Source organism: Electrona antarctica (genome assembly GCF_951216825.1).
Source record: "Electrona antarctica genome assembly, chromosome: 9".
Lineage (NCBI taxonomy): Eukaryota > Metazoa > Chordata > Actinopteri > Myctophiformes > Myctophidae > Electrona > Electrona antarctica.
The window spans coordinates 30,802,023-30,816,619 of NC_136790.1; the positions used below are offsets into that span (position 1 = coordinate 30,802,023).

The 14,597-nt window shown below is 45.3% G+C and overlaps 1 protein-coding gene across 1 annotated transcript in view; it reads left to right on the top strand.

Annotated features, from left to right (window-relative positions):
- Window positions 1–8,400: 8,400 nt before the first annotated feature.
- The window catches only part of dlgap4b (discs, large homolog-associated protein 4b), a gene marked incomplete at both ends in the record, with an annotated part of 30,977 nt that continues 24,780 nt past the window's right edge, over window positions 8,401–14,597 (top strand). The window contains 4 exons of the mRNA XM_079510542.1: window positions 8,401–9,606; window positions 10,000–10,217; window positions 12,353–12,442; window positions 13,740–13,890. Coding sequence (XP_079366668.1) covers window positions 8,401–9,606; window positions 10,000–10,217; window positions 12,353–12,442; window positions 13,740–13,890 — 1,665 coding nt within the window. The remainder of the gene's footprint in view (window positions 9,607–9,999; window positions 10,218–12,352; window positions 12,443–13,739; window positions 13,891–14,597) is intronic.

Sequence of the window (14,597 nt, forward strand, 5' to 3'; positions counted from 1 at the left end):
GTCATAGCACTTTATAGTACACATGTATAATATATTATATAGTATAGTATGTATAGTTTACATAGATACTCCACTGTTACGTTCTTAGTTTACGCATGATTCATGATAACTACTTTTTATACATGTGATGTATGCCATGCTTTTTGTTATTGCTTAATGTAAGTCGCTCTGGATTAAGAGCGTCTGCTAAATGCCTAAATTGTAAATTGTAATAACAGCAGCCCTAATTTTGAATAAGATAAAACAGCGACTGCTGTGTTTAATGACCACCCTATCATATACTTTATCGGAACAATTTATATAAAATAATTATAGATGCTCGCATATGATTTCTTTCTCTGTCCCCGACTTTCTCCCTCAAACCCTGATGTCTCTCTCCTCCTATTTTATCTTCCCATCTTCTTCCCCCCTCTCCTTCTCTCTTCTCTTCCTTGTTTCTTCCCTAGAGCATGATCTTATAACATATTTTCACACTTCCACATTTCCCTTTAGATTGCTTTCATTTTCACTGCCGTGGAAACCAACACCACTCTCTCTCTTTACCTTCTCCAACGTCTCCACAGTTGCACTCTGTCAAAGAAGTACCAGGTTTAAGGTTTTCCTTTTTGTCAACAAAGCTTATTACTTCACACCACACCAGAGAACCCCTCCACTGTGTATGTTTTCACACGTATACTCCCCCCATGGTTCCATTTGTAAAAAATCACACTCGTGTGAAGTGAGGGGCGCCCACTGTGGACTTACCGACCGCCGCGTCGGACTACCGACCGACCGGGCGGTCGGGTCAAATGGATCTCGCCCTTGCTGCACTGTGGCCCACAGTGGCTTTTTTTAAATTTCTGGTGTTTTGTTGTTGTTGTTGTTGACGACGACGTACAATGACGACACATCAGTTCTAATCAACAACTGTTCATTTATCTTTCATTGTGAAAATGAATGTTTCAATGAATGTTTTATTAATCATCCACTGATTGTTCATTGATGAAGAGAACGTAAATAAAACACAATGACAATGAATTACACTACTTGAGTATCAGGCCCATATAACTGTGTGTAGCTGCTGTGCATGTGTTTCTGAACAGGACAGATGTGGACTGATTGGTATCCGAAATTGAGCCCACATTTCTGCTTCTAATCTACTGCATACGATCGCCCTCTTCTGGTTAGAGGAGTGAACTGTCTCACTGGCGAGTTGTTGGGTGAAAATGGGGGACGCTATGCCAAATGCCCCTTTCCCCACTGGAAGAGCAGATGGCTGCTCCCCAGTATGCAAAGCAGGGATATGCTACCACCAGAAGCTTCTAGCAGGAGATAAGCGCGCGCACACACGCACGCAGCCACGCACACACAGACAGACAGACAGACAGACACACACACACGCACACACGGACAGACACGGACACACAAGCATACCTTTCTGTCTTGCAGGCATAGCTAGGTTAATTCTTCAAAAACGTATGTCAGAAATTCTCAGAATGTCTGGTCTTGGTACAGTATGTCTTTCTCTTACCAGATGTTTGCTATGCTGATGGCATGTGTGGTTCTCTAATCAATACTGGCCTTGGTCTTCACTCTTCACACAATACTGTTTGTCCAGGGTAATGTAAAGTGAAGTAGCATTGCACTTCTTTGCGCATGCTTGCCACGTGCGCTGAAAATAGCAGCGTCGCAGTCCCGCCCCCTTTCAGAACGACGAGGGCACCAGAAAAAAAGTGTTGTACCCTGCCCTTTTTTCTTCTTTCTAAATATTTGTTTGGCCCCAAAAAAATTGTTTATTGTCATGAGTTGTCAGTTGTCACCTGCCGAGTTGGCTTTCTCCGAGGCTTAAAGGTCTTTAAATAAATACTTTGTGAAACGTCTATGGGAAAGATTAATGGGAAATTCTCTTCTGGTGCCCTGAAAGGGGGCGGGACTACGACGCTAACACCATCATAACAAATTGTTTCAAAATGTCTCAACTAAAATGTTTTATGATAACATTTTAGCATGCTATGCAAAGTACGCATTGTGCTTAACAATGCCCCTTAGCTGTTCTAAAATCACTGTGAACCATGGCCTCTTAAAGCTTACTGATTCTTTAAGACATTACTAACTGCGTCAAATCCAGGCCTCAATATTTTCATTGACAGAGATACATTTGGATCAATTTTGCGGAAGACTGCTGGCCAAAAAGCTTTCTGTCTGTGTTGTGTACTTTTCTGTGCTGTCGACGGACGGACGGACGTCTCTACCCTGCCACAATGTTATGCTGCCCACACAGCCAGATGCAAAAGACACAAAGATGCTAAACTACAGTCACAAACAGTGTGGTCGTTACGCAGCAGGAGGTTTGTTAGCAGCACTGAAACGTCCTACACAGATACAAATAATTACTCACCTACTGCTGCAGGTTCCATGTTTAAATAAAGTAATTCCAGTGTTGTTCAAGTGACAGATGCATGGTTTTCACATTGTAAATAATGGTCGCGTGGTTTAGCGACTAGCACTATGACAGGAGCAACGTAAACTTTGGGAAAGTGTCATAGTAGCTTGTTTACAACTGAAACAGACTTCCTGTGCTCTGACTTCCTCTTCAAAATAAGAGTCACGTGTAAAGATTAGTCAACACAAGTTTTATTTCTAAGTCTACTTACAGGACATGAGGACATAACATCATATTTGAGTTCCTTTTGAATACCTGTCAGATTCTCTACATATAACTGTCAGCTCTTGGTGCGAGAAAACATTGTGATGATGCGCACTGGCGCACCAGTTGTGTGCAGGCCTGTTCATGTCAGAGTGTTTGTGTTGGAGCGCCTCAGTGTGGCCGTAGAGGTAATGTGCAACCACTTCCAGAGAGAGATGGAGACACTAAATCTCAGCTGTAGAAACATGTTGTTTGCATGCATGCATCGCTGCCTTGCATGCTGTGTAGTGTGTGCTACTATGCCAAGTGACTGACAAGTGTTGAGTTGTCACTCACTTTGAGTGATTTATGGTGTTATCTTTCTGTTAAAATCTTTTTTTTACTCTGTCCCAAAAATTGGGGTGGCACTGGGGGGACACTGGGGAGGCACTATGGAGGCACTGGGGAGGTACTGTGGGGACACTGGGGAGGCACTGGGGGGACACTGAGGAGGCACTGGGGGGACACTGGGGAGGCACTGGGGAGACACTGGGGAGGCACTTGGGGGGTGAATTAGCAAATCTGTAAATCTCTAAATTTGCCATGAAAAATCTGTAAATTTGCCATGAAAATGCTTCAATCTGGTGCACTTTGAGATCAAAATTAAGAGGCTAGATCAGGCCGCCAGTTGAGGTGAAGGTGGGGGCCACATGTGGCCCTCAGGCCGCCAGTTGATATTAACCTGCGGGCCGCATTAGGTGAAGGTGGGGGCCACATGTGGGGGCCCAGTGTGGAGGGATGGTATGACAGACTGACTGGTATAAACAGTGCCCCCAGTGGGGAGGGATGGTATGACAGACTGACTAGTATAAACAGCGCCCCCAGTGGGGAGGGATGGTATGACAGACTGACTGGTATAAACAGCGTCCCCAGTGGGGAGGGATGGTATGACAGACTGACTGGTATAAACAGCGTCCCCAGTGGGGAGGGATGGTATAAACAGCACCCCCAGTGTAGAGGGATGGTATAAACAGCGCCCCCAGTGTAGAGGAATGGTATAAACAGCGCCCCCAGTGTAGAGGGATGGTATAAACATATTAACCTGCGGACCGCATTAAGTGAAGGGGGGGGGGGCATCTGGAAATATCATGCCTGGGGCAGCATTTTCAATAGGGCCGGCCCTGTGTGTGTGTGTGTGTGTGTGTGTGTGTGTGTGTGTGTGTGTGTGTGTGTGTGTGTGTGTGAGAGTGTGTGAGTGAGTGCGTGCGTGCCCATTTGTGTGTGCGTGCGTGCATGTGTGCGTGCATGTGAGACTCTACCTCATTTGTCTGTCTGTCCTGTTTTCAGCCCATGGACACTTTCAGAATAAATTTGTTGAGTTCTGTGAATTATTGATTAACTGCAGTTACTGTAGTATGTGCTTTGCTACCTTCCGTTCGACTCTGTTACATAATTTTACAGTTCCAATTTAAAATGTAGTTCTTATCTAGAGCAACTTACAAGGTGGGAGTAAGCATAATATAAGAGTTAACTTTTGTGAACCAACAAAAGGTTAAGAGTAATTATAGCCTGACAGTCATGACGCAACTGAAGCCAGTTTTAGCGATTGCTACATTTACACTGAAAACGTGTACATAAACATTCAGATTTCAAATCTAAAGTACTCACCACGTGTGCCACGGGTATTAGAAATTTGCTGGTACAGCGATTAGCATTGCTGCATTTCACGTTGTTTAATAAAAGGCATTTTTTTCCGAGCGCCCCGGCTATTTTTCTCAAACGGGGTGCGTTCGGAAAACTCACATTTGCACACCGGGAGCGCACTCGACTATTAGTTTGTATTGGCAGTGCGGTCAGCGTGTCTATATCGAACACACCCATTGTTTCAGAGTGCAATACTCCTCCCGACCGATAAGGGCGCGTAGTTGAAAGCCTATGGCAAAAAAACTGCTCAGATGAAAATGCCTTTTATTAAACAATGCGGAATGCAGCAATGCTAATCGCTGTCCCAGCAAATCCCTAACACCCGTGGCCCACGTGGTGAGTACTTTATATTTGAAATCTGAATGTTTATGTACACGTTTTCACTGTAAATGTAGCGATCGCGTAAAACAGGTAGCCATGACGCTCGTGAAGCACGAGCGTCAAGTGAACCATGGCTAGAGTAATTATAGTGCTAAGAAAACCAGTATGTCACTTGTGCTACATGTTACTAACAAATGGAGTACTCTCCACTGTACTGGTTCAAATACCAGAAGCGACAGGAAGGTGAATTCCACCAACTGCAAACTGGAGGATGGCTGGTACTACAGCTATGGTGTCCACCAACTGTCAGTAGCCCAGTAGGTACTGTCCAAACTCCAAAAAATGAACCTGTGATGTAATGCATAGAGGTGCGTGGCACTGCATTTTTACTGTGCTATTAATTACTGTGATTGTCTTACCGTAATTGACAGTGAAGTGATCTTATAACCTTGCTTCCATCAGATATAGTGTTCTACTTTATCTCTATTAATAACAAGTCCTAGTTATCACTAGTTATCACTATACTTGCTTGCTGACACAGACAGTGAGGTGGCTGTGCTGAGCCTAGTGGCATGGCTGCGAATGAGACAGCTAGCTAATGTGGTGGAAAGGGATTTAGAGGATTTGACCCTATCAGGGGAAATGACACTCTGAGAGGCTCTGTTAATGATACTAAATTAGTCTGCACTTGCAGAATGCTAATAGTGGTGACATGAAATCTGAGGCTCGTAATTAAGGTGGAGCAATTTAGCAGAAACCTAATTTGTGCGTGTAGGCCCATGTGCTTGTGTTGTGTGTGCTCTAACACTACGCTTCACCTACTCTTGGTTATACCTTCATTTGGGATATTGGATCATAATCTGTTCACATTAAATCCAATGAGATGTTCTCTGTTCTATGATTTGACTTGATGGTTTTCAGCAGTGCATGGGGGCTTGCAATGATCCTATTTTAATTTCTGTATGGGTTGATGGGCTCTCACCTCTCTAAAGGTGAGCACAGTGGTGTATTGCTCATGTCTTTCTCCTCAAGACAATTTACCATTTAGCAGCCATCATGACACAAGGAAGCTGCGGAAATAGAGTTTGTATAATAGATGGTGAAACTCAAAAAGAGAAAGCTCTATAGCGGCCCCTCGACATGCTATTCCAATTTGGGTGTATGATTGGATGTCTCATTCATGATATATGGTTTATTTTGTCTTTCTTTTCATTTTAAAGATATAGGCCCTGCCCACACATTTTGAAGGCAATAATAGTTAAACAGTGTAATATCAAAATTCTGTTTTGACAGTCATCACTCACAACCATTTGTGCCTAATTTCTTTAATTTTTTTGGAAAGAAAACACATTTCTGCAACGAACAGTGACTTTAGTAGCGTTTGTGGCACCCCCTACGGGTGGAAGTGAAATCGGAGTAGATTGGATGCTGGTATTCTTTTTTTGTAGGTCAAAACAGGCGTAAACATGAAGTGGCCTGAACTTTTCTAGTATCGTAAGTATGTCCTCATGCATGTACTGTACTGACATTTATGCTTGAAAGGACAAGAATTCAATTTATTTTCATTATCCAGAAGTCACAAGGCATGGTCTTCTAATTAGCAAATCCAATGAAATGATTTACTTAGAAACTCTACACACGCACACACACACACACACACACACGCACAAACACCCACACCCTGCACACGCACACAAACATACACGCACGCACGCACGCAGGCCGGTGATATGTGTTGCATGTCAGTTCCCTGTCTCTATCATAGCTAATAGCTATCAACTATGTTTACATGTTACTCTTTTATCTCCTCTCCCCTCCCATAGCAATAATAACATATACCCTCCTTGCCACCTTGCCAGCCAGGGCACTGACACAGCATGTGTAGGAAAACGGAAGGGGGTGGCCGCCAACACTTTCCTCCCACTGATCCAATCCTCTTTAGTGCTATATATCACAATGACTGTCTGCCTGTCATTCTTGGCCAGCCATGCTCCGACAGCATAGGGGCTTGGAGTTCAGTGCCAGGGATACCCACTGGAGGTGAACAGGGCGAGAGAGAGAGAGAGAGAGAGAGAGAGAGAGAGAGAGAGAGTGGGAGGAGGAGAGACAGATGGAATGCTGAGGAGAGAGAGAGTTGCCAGCTGGAGGTAAGGGCTCTCCCGGAGATTAGGCTGTTCTGTACCACAGCTAACCTGTGGGGTGTAGCGAGAGGCCGTCCACAGCAGCAGGCTGCGCTATCAAAGCTGAGCAGAATCAAGGTAGACGGTTTGATCTTAAGCCTGAGAAAAGAGACCACACGCTGGATTCCATGTATCCCTTTTTTCCATTCACCACTAAGTGGTGTAATGATTATTGCTCCTACTTTACTTGCTCATAGATAGCAATATTCAATAATTTGCTATATTTGTCTTTGTCTCTGGCTTCATTTTGAAGGTTTCAAATTAATTTGTAAAGATGTGTGCGTGCACAAGTGGGTGTGTGTAATCTAAGAAAAGATTGGAATAGAAGTAGGATACCGGTAGACGCCTCTTCCGGCTCTGGGGGGCGTGTCTCTGTTGAAGAAAGATTTTTCCCGAGCTTCCACAGGCGTAACGGAAGTCCTGCAAACGACACGCTGTGATTGGCCAGTAGCCTAGTCACTTGAGTGGCAGTGAGAGACATGGAATGGTGACATCACTTGGGACACAGAGTGCCTTCAGCACTTCTGCTTGACTTCCTTCCTTCAATGGAGACACATCTCTCCAATGAACTGCATCTATTTTTTTTTTATATACTGTAACAATCATTCAATCTGGGAACCCATTCGGTATAAATTATTAGTTTTTCCTTCGTTTTTTCCTCTGGGGGCACCACCTCCTTTTTTTGTGTAGAAACAGGAACTTAGTTTGGCCCCTCCTCTTTCTTAGTCCACTTATTCCTCCAAGGTGCTTCTGTGTGTATTCCTACTAACAACAACAATGACATGTTTAAGGCAGTGCAAGGTGTTGACAGATTTTGCTGTTAGCAGAATCTGCCTTGAGAGATTCATAATCACTTATTTCAGCAATGCACTGATATTCTGTACATGTTTGTGACATTATCAAAGCACATCTGTGGGGCATATGTATGCTATGACATATAAGGATGATTTATATACAGTAACATCGCCAAGTAAAACAGGCTCTATAAAGCTTTCTGTTGCTGTGGATGATTGCCAGCCATTGTTCATTTTCCCACAATGCATTTCCTGACCTGCTAGCTAGCTACAGCGCAACATTGTTCCAGAGGTTGTTGTTGTTCTTCGGTCCAGCATTTCAACACATGTTCACTGTGGGAGCCAGTGGAAAGCTGGCATTTCCTTCACAGTTTTGTTCTGTTCATAAAGTGGGTTTGTTTGTGTGGATGAACTGACAGGCATTGTTTTGTGTGTGTGTGTGTGTGTGTGTGTGTGTGTGTGTGTGTGTGTGTGTGTGTGTGTGTGTGTGTGTGTGTGTGTGTGTGTGTGTGTGTGTGTGTGTGTGTGTGTGTGTGTGTGTGTGTGTGTGTGTGTGTGTGTGTGCGTGCGTGCGTGCGTGCGTGCGTGCGTGCGTGCATGGTGCGTGGTGCGTGCGTGCGCGTGTGCGTACACACACAGTTTTCACTGTTGTTCAAAGAATCACAGTTTAAGCCTCTTGGTTTATTTCTCCTTGCTCTCTCTTGTTCCCTGTCTCTCCAGGAGTCACCCTCAAAGTCGTCATTCTTCTCTCCCTGGCCAGGGAATCTTCTAGAGGGCTGGGCCCTCTTGGCCAACCATGAAGGGGTTAGGGGCCAACCGCAGTCGGCACCTGTCTGAATCCTGTGAACCAAACTTGGGCCCCGCGGAGGCCCTCTACCCTCACCAGACCAGCACCCTACCACGCAACTCCTACATGCTGCAGGGGCCCTCGATGGACCACTATGGCACCATGGAACAGCACCACTACCCCTCGGCCAACCCTGGCTCCATGCCACAGGACTGCATGCTGCCTCTTAATCAGATGTCTAACAGCAGCACCTTCCCCAGGATCCAGTACAACTCCTATGACCAGTCTGACTTCTCCCCGCCAGATGACAGCATCGGGGGGATGTCTACGGGGACCATGGGGACGTCCATGTCCATGGGGATGGGCATGCAGGGGATGAGCATGGCAGGTATGAGTGGACGGACACAGATGATCACGAGTGGCTCGGCAACCATATCTCACCACACGTCCAAGAACCAGATGCCGCCCAACCTTTTGGAGCAGCTCGACCGGCAGTTACCTAGCGGGCGAGATGGCTTCAGCACGTTGCAGTTCCAAAGAACGTCCGCCGAGGCTTCCGGGAAACAGCGCACGGACAGCCCGGGGCGCATCCGTTACATGTTGCACTCTGTGCAGAAGCTCTTCGCAAAGTCCCAGTCAATGGAGAGCCACAACATGAAGGGAACTGTCAATGGACGCTCCGCCGGAAGTGGCGGAGGCTCGTCAGGAACCGACGACGGAGGGAAGCAGAATCGCCGCGCTAAGAGTAAAGATCGGGGTACAAAGTCGGAGGGGGTGGCCAAGCGACGGCCGCGTTCCAACATGTCGGGCTACTGGAGCTCGGATGACTTGGACAGCAGCGATTTGAGCAACTACCGCAATCCCATGCCCATGATGACTCTAGGGCACCCAGACAGCCTTGACGGTCAGGGCGTGCAGAGCAGATACATCCACAGTGGCTACAACACCATCAGTTCCTCCAAAAGCAACAACAACATGAAATATCAAACTATGTCTGGACCCGTTGGTGGTGGAGAAGGGGGTGGAGGAGGAGGCATGGGTATGATGGTTAATGACAATGACTCTCTGAAGGGAAGCTCCTGGTCCACGATGACCATGGGGCATCCAAGGCAGGTGATCCCGAGGGGCTCGGCGACTCTCGACAGGCCCATGCTCAAGTCCTCCAAGTCCTGCCAGCAGGAATTGACCTGCAACTACCTGCAGGTTGGGCGAAGGGTGAGTAGAAGACCTTGAGATACCACACACCCACTAACTTGCACTCACATGAAGTGTTTTATACAGTAGGCTCTCTTATGTATGCAGCCGTGGACGTTCTGAACAGAGCCTCAGGCTCTCAGGCTCAACACTGACAATTTGACAGGGTAGATTATATATATATATATACCACACCAGACATTCAGAACCAGTGTTAGAAACACTATACACAGTATTAGAAAACAAATAAATTAGAAAACAAGTGGTGAAAATAGCCCATCTACAAGCTCACAATGCGGCGTGAAGCTAGTGCATTTTCACTAGTTTGGGTCCCGGGCAATCTTCTAATGTCTTTATTGGGTCTTGAGCTAAAACGTTTGGGAACCACTGTAAATGTAATGGATCTTTTTCTAGGGGGACTGGAGCGGCACGTTGGGCCGCAGCAGCGGGGGTCCCAGTGAGATCCCCTGTCGGCGGATGCGCAGTGGCAGCTACGTGAAGGCCATGGCCGACATTGAGGATAGCGACGACTCGGATGGGAGCCCCAAACCTTCGCCAAACAGTGCTGCTCGTCGCCAGAGCTACCTCAGGGCTACCCAGCAGTCTCTGAGCGACCAGCTACCCGCACGCAAGTAAGAGACCCGCATGATGAACATGATGCTGAACTGATAGACAACAATGTACTGTAAATTAAATGAATATGCAGTATGCTGAAGTATTTAAAAACAGGGACATGAACCGCATGTTAACATTTGAATGTCCTGTGTGCTGGTTTCACTGACACTCATACCTACCAAGTTAGGAATTTGTTATTGACGCACACACACGCGCATGCACGCACACATGCACAATTGCACACACACACACACAGACACACGCACGCACGGTCGCACGCTCGCACGCACGCACGCACGCACGCACGCACGCACGCACGCACGCACGCACGCACGCACGCACGCACGCACGCACGCACGCACGCACACACATACAGAGAGACACACACAGAGAGAGAGAGAGAGAGAGAGAGAGAGAGAGAGAGAGAGAGAGACAGACACACACACAGTCGGACACACACTTTGGCACAGTCACCCAAGCTGTGCTTACTCACGTGTAGAATGAAGTGGCGTCAGATTCCCTACAGTCACCCACATGCCAGTGTCCATACCACCATCTCCTCAGCAACTGATGGTCCTGCAATATTATTAGAGCCTGGCTGAGACCATACATATGACCATAAATATTATGAGAGCCTGGCTGAGACCATAAATATGCAGTAAAATCTTCTCTTATTAGCTGGATGTGTGCCTCATTGTTAAGATAAATAACATTGTTAAGATAAATAAACTAAACTGAACTGAATATTTGGTAGCTTTGTGTTTCAATTTTCCCCATAGACAGTGGACCATCTAGGGCACTAAGGGCAGTGGTTCTCAAAGTGGTGGCTGGTTTCGGGGACCCCCAGGGGTTCCCCAGCAAAGTTTGTTAATATAGCATTAATATAGCATCAAACACACACACGCACACGCACACACACGCACACGCACACACACACATTATTTTTTCCCACAAAATATCAAAATATCAGATGGGGAGCCGCAGCCAAATTCATATTGATCCTTCACTTGAAAAGGTTTGAAAACGATCGTTCTAGGAGGATCACATTCTGGTAGCACCTATAGAGTAGCCTACCTACTGTATGTGTTGCTCCCTGAGGTTAAAAGTCTTTTCCTGTCTTGTGAGATGAGTATGGTCATGTGTCATGTTATGTTCAGGTAAATGATGTGTCCTTCCATTCTTCCATGGATTTCCATGCAATGAAGCCAACAGTATTACTCATAGAATAAAGGAAAGAGATGGCATCTAGAATTCTACAAGCTCACTAAATGTGTTGCTTTGCAATGTGTCGTGAGCTTGTAGATCTATGGTACGTTCTTTTATCTAAAAGTCTTTCCTACAATGGCATGCCCAAAATAGTGACATCAGAGCTAAATAGCTATATGCTATATGTGGTCTTGAACTATAATAACTATAATAGTGACATCAGAGCTATATAGCTATATGCTATATGTGGTCTTGAACTATAATAACTATAATAGTGACATCAGAGCTATATAGCTATATGCTATATGTTGTCTTGAACTTCACTTTCAGAATTAACAAAAGCAATGCAATCACACTAGGCTTTAAATCAGCATGCATGTAATGAAATACTTGAAATCACATTTTGCACTTTTCAGCTATACAGTATTTCAGCTTGAAGCTTTTAGTTAATAATCTCAAAGTGATAAGTATTTGACACAGAATGTAGAATGGTTTTGACTTAATCACACTAAAGAGTATTGAGCCAATAATAAGCAAATTATGGTAAATGAGAACAAGAGGTCAACATCACATGCTATGCACGCACGCGCGCGCACGCACGCACGCACGCACGCACGCACGCACGCACGCACGCACGCACGCACGCACGCACGCACGCACGCACGCACGCACGCACGCACGCACGCACGCACACACACACACACACACACACACACACACACACACACACACACACACACACACACACACACACACACACACACACACACACACACACACACACACACACACACACCTCTTAAAACATAAGATAGTTTTGATTTACCTTTGAGATTTCTGTTCAGAACAATTTAAATTCCCCTGAAAGCATGCTTGAATGACTAACCCTGCTCCTACTGCGATTCCTGACCGCCCACCCCGTAACCACCCTGACTGACATGAGCAGCAGAGCCTTGGATTACTCCTTGTTCCAAGTTGAGATGGACAGCCTGTGGTCTCCGCTCCACAGTATGTCCACTCTGCACCAGCTGGGCAGGTCAATGAGCAGGTCAGTGATAGGCTCGCCAGTTACCTGGAGGTGTGGTGCAATGGCTTGTTGTTCCTGATTGGACAACGTCCAATGCGTCACCTTGCACTGACCCTCACAGACGCTTTTTTTAAATTCGGCAACTTCAAATGCCGACTTCATGCTCCTGCCAGACGTCAACGTGTCTCAAGCTCCTTTGGTCCCATCTGCCCTGTTGCTTTTAGGTAAACGGTACCCCATGCCCAGTTCGTGTATCCATCCCAGGAAGATGCCCATGTGTGTTCAGGAACATCACATGGGCAGTGCACTGTCATGTTACTATCACTGTGTGCCAACAAAGATAACAGAAAGTAGACATGTTTCTATTCATTAAAGCTGGTATTCACATCATGTCTTTGTCCAATGTTCTTTGGCATTGGCACCATGATGGTTTAGTAGACAGTTGTGCGTTTGCGTGGCCTCATATCATTGGCTTTGCATGCTCAGAGGCTATAATGGTGAATGTTCAAACTATGGTCACTAACAAGTAACAACTGTTAATAAATGTGATTATTAGAGGAATAACTTAAAGGTGAAATAGAGTCTATGTCTATTGAATAGACAACATTCAGCCACTAGATGTCTTATTGTACTGCTCATCATGACACCTCTGTTGCATAAGGTTCCTGTTGTACCTGAGTTATGTCTATAGGGCAGCTCTCATGCAGCTTGCATCATTATAAGGTTGTGCCTGCCTCTAAGTATCTCTTTAGGGAAAAAAGTACCTTCCCCAATGAAAATGGAAACAACATGGATAATGGTGGCCCATCAGCTTAATGAAGTAAACAAAGCCATAATTATGGACCCAACCAAATTATTTAAATAATTATTTCACAATTTCAAAAGCTCTGTGGATGTATTAACTTCGTTATTATTATTCGTCTACATAAAAGCCTATACATTGTTATACCTTTCAATCCGGGAAAGCATCTGTGTCATTTTATTTTTTGCAGCTACTTATTTTCAGAAGACTTATTACTTTCCATTTTCTCTTTGCCAATTCTCTGTCCAGAGAGTGTCCTTGAGAACCCCTAATTGCTCCTGATGTGTTGGTTGGTGCCTTGCATGTTTTCCGCCGACATCAGTGTATGAATGTGTGCGTGAATGGGTCAATGTAATGCACAATCTATGTAAAGCGCCTTGGATAAAGGCGCTATTTAAATGCACCATTTACCATTTATGTTCTTTACATTTCATACCTCTAACACGTTGTTTTTCTTCTCTTTCTTTCCTCTCATTCTCCTCGTCTGCCTGCTGTTGTTCCCAGCTGTCTTCCATCTCTCAGAGAACTCTCTACCAACCGTAGCTTAGACAACCTGGACTGCATCACAGGGTCAGGGTCGTCCTTCCCACGCTGGGATGATGACGACGTCAGTCAGGCCGGCAGCACCTTGGGCAGGAGAAGCTGCATGGAACAGGTCAGAACTACTGTGTCAATGTTGTGAAGCAACAATGTCCTGTGTGGGATTTGAAGTTTGAACCCGGGTCTCCCACAAGAGAGACCATATTTATGCCATGTTTTCTAGATGGAATCCCCACTTGGCCATGGGAAAAAAATTGCTTTTGAGCTTGAGGCAGCCAAACTTTTCAATGAAGCGTAGGGAGACCACTTATGACCACTGCAAGTGTACAAGTTACATACCGTTATATATAATGTTTTATTCTTTAAAATACGTTCCGGAATGCAGCTGTAACCAATGGACCCCCAAGAATAACTTTTGTTACATTTGTACACTCGTTTTTTAGACGTCTATTCTTAGATTAGACGTTGATTAGCGGTTGTTTAAACGTCTATATATAGACCGTCTATATATAGACCGTCTATATATAGACGGCCCTTTAGACGAATATTAGACGTCTATTAGACCAAAAAATGCTCAGTGGGGTATCTCCTATGACATCACTTAGCTCCAAGAAGACTTTCCACTTCCAAATTATTCCAAGTCATTTTCAAGGACCCTTTCCTCCGCCTTGAGCTGCCAAGCCCTGTTCCTCCTGTACAAGTAGAATTACCACAGATACTGCAGCAGCTCGACTGAAATGAATGAGAATGATCTCCCATTGAAAAAAGAAAAATGAACATTCCATTTTCCATTTGCCATACCTCGTTAATATCCTGGGCCTG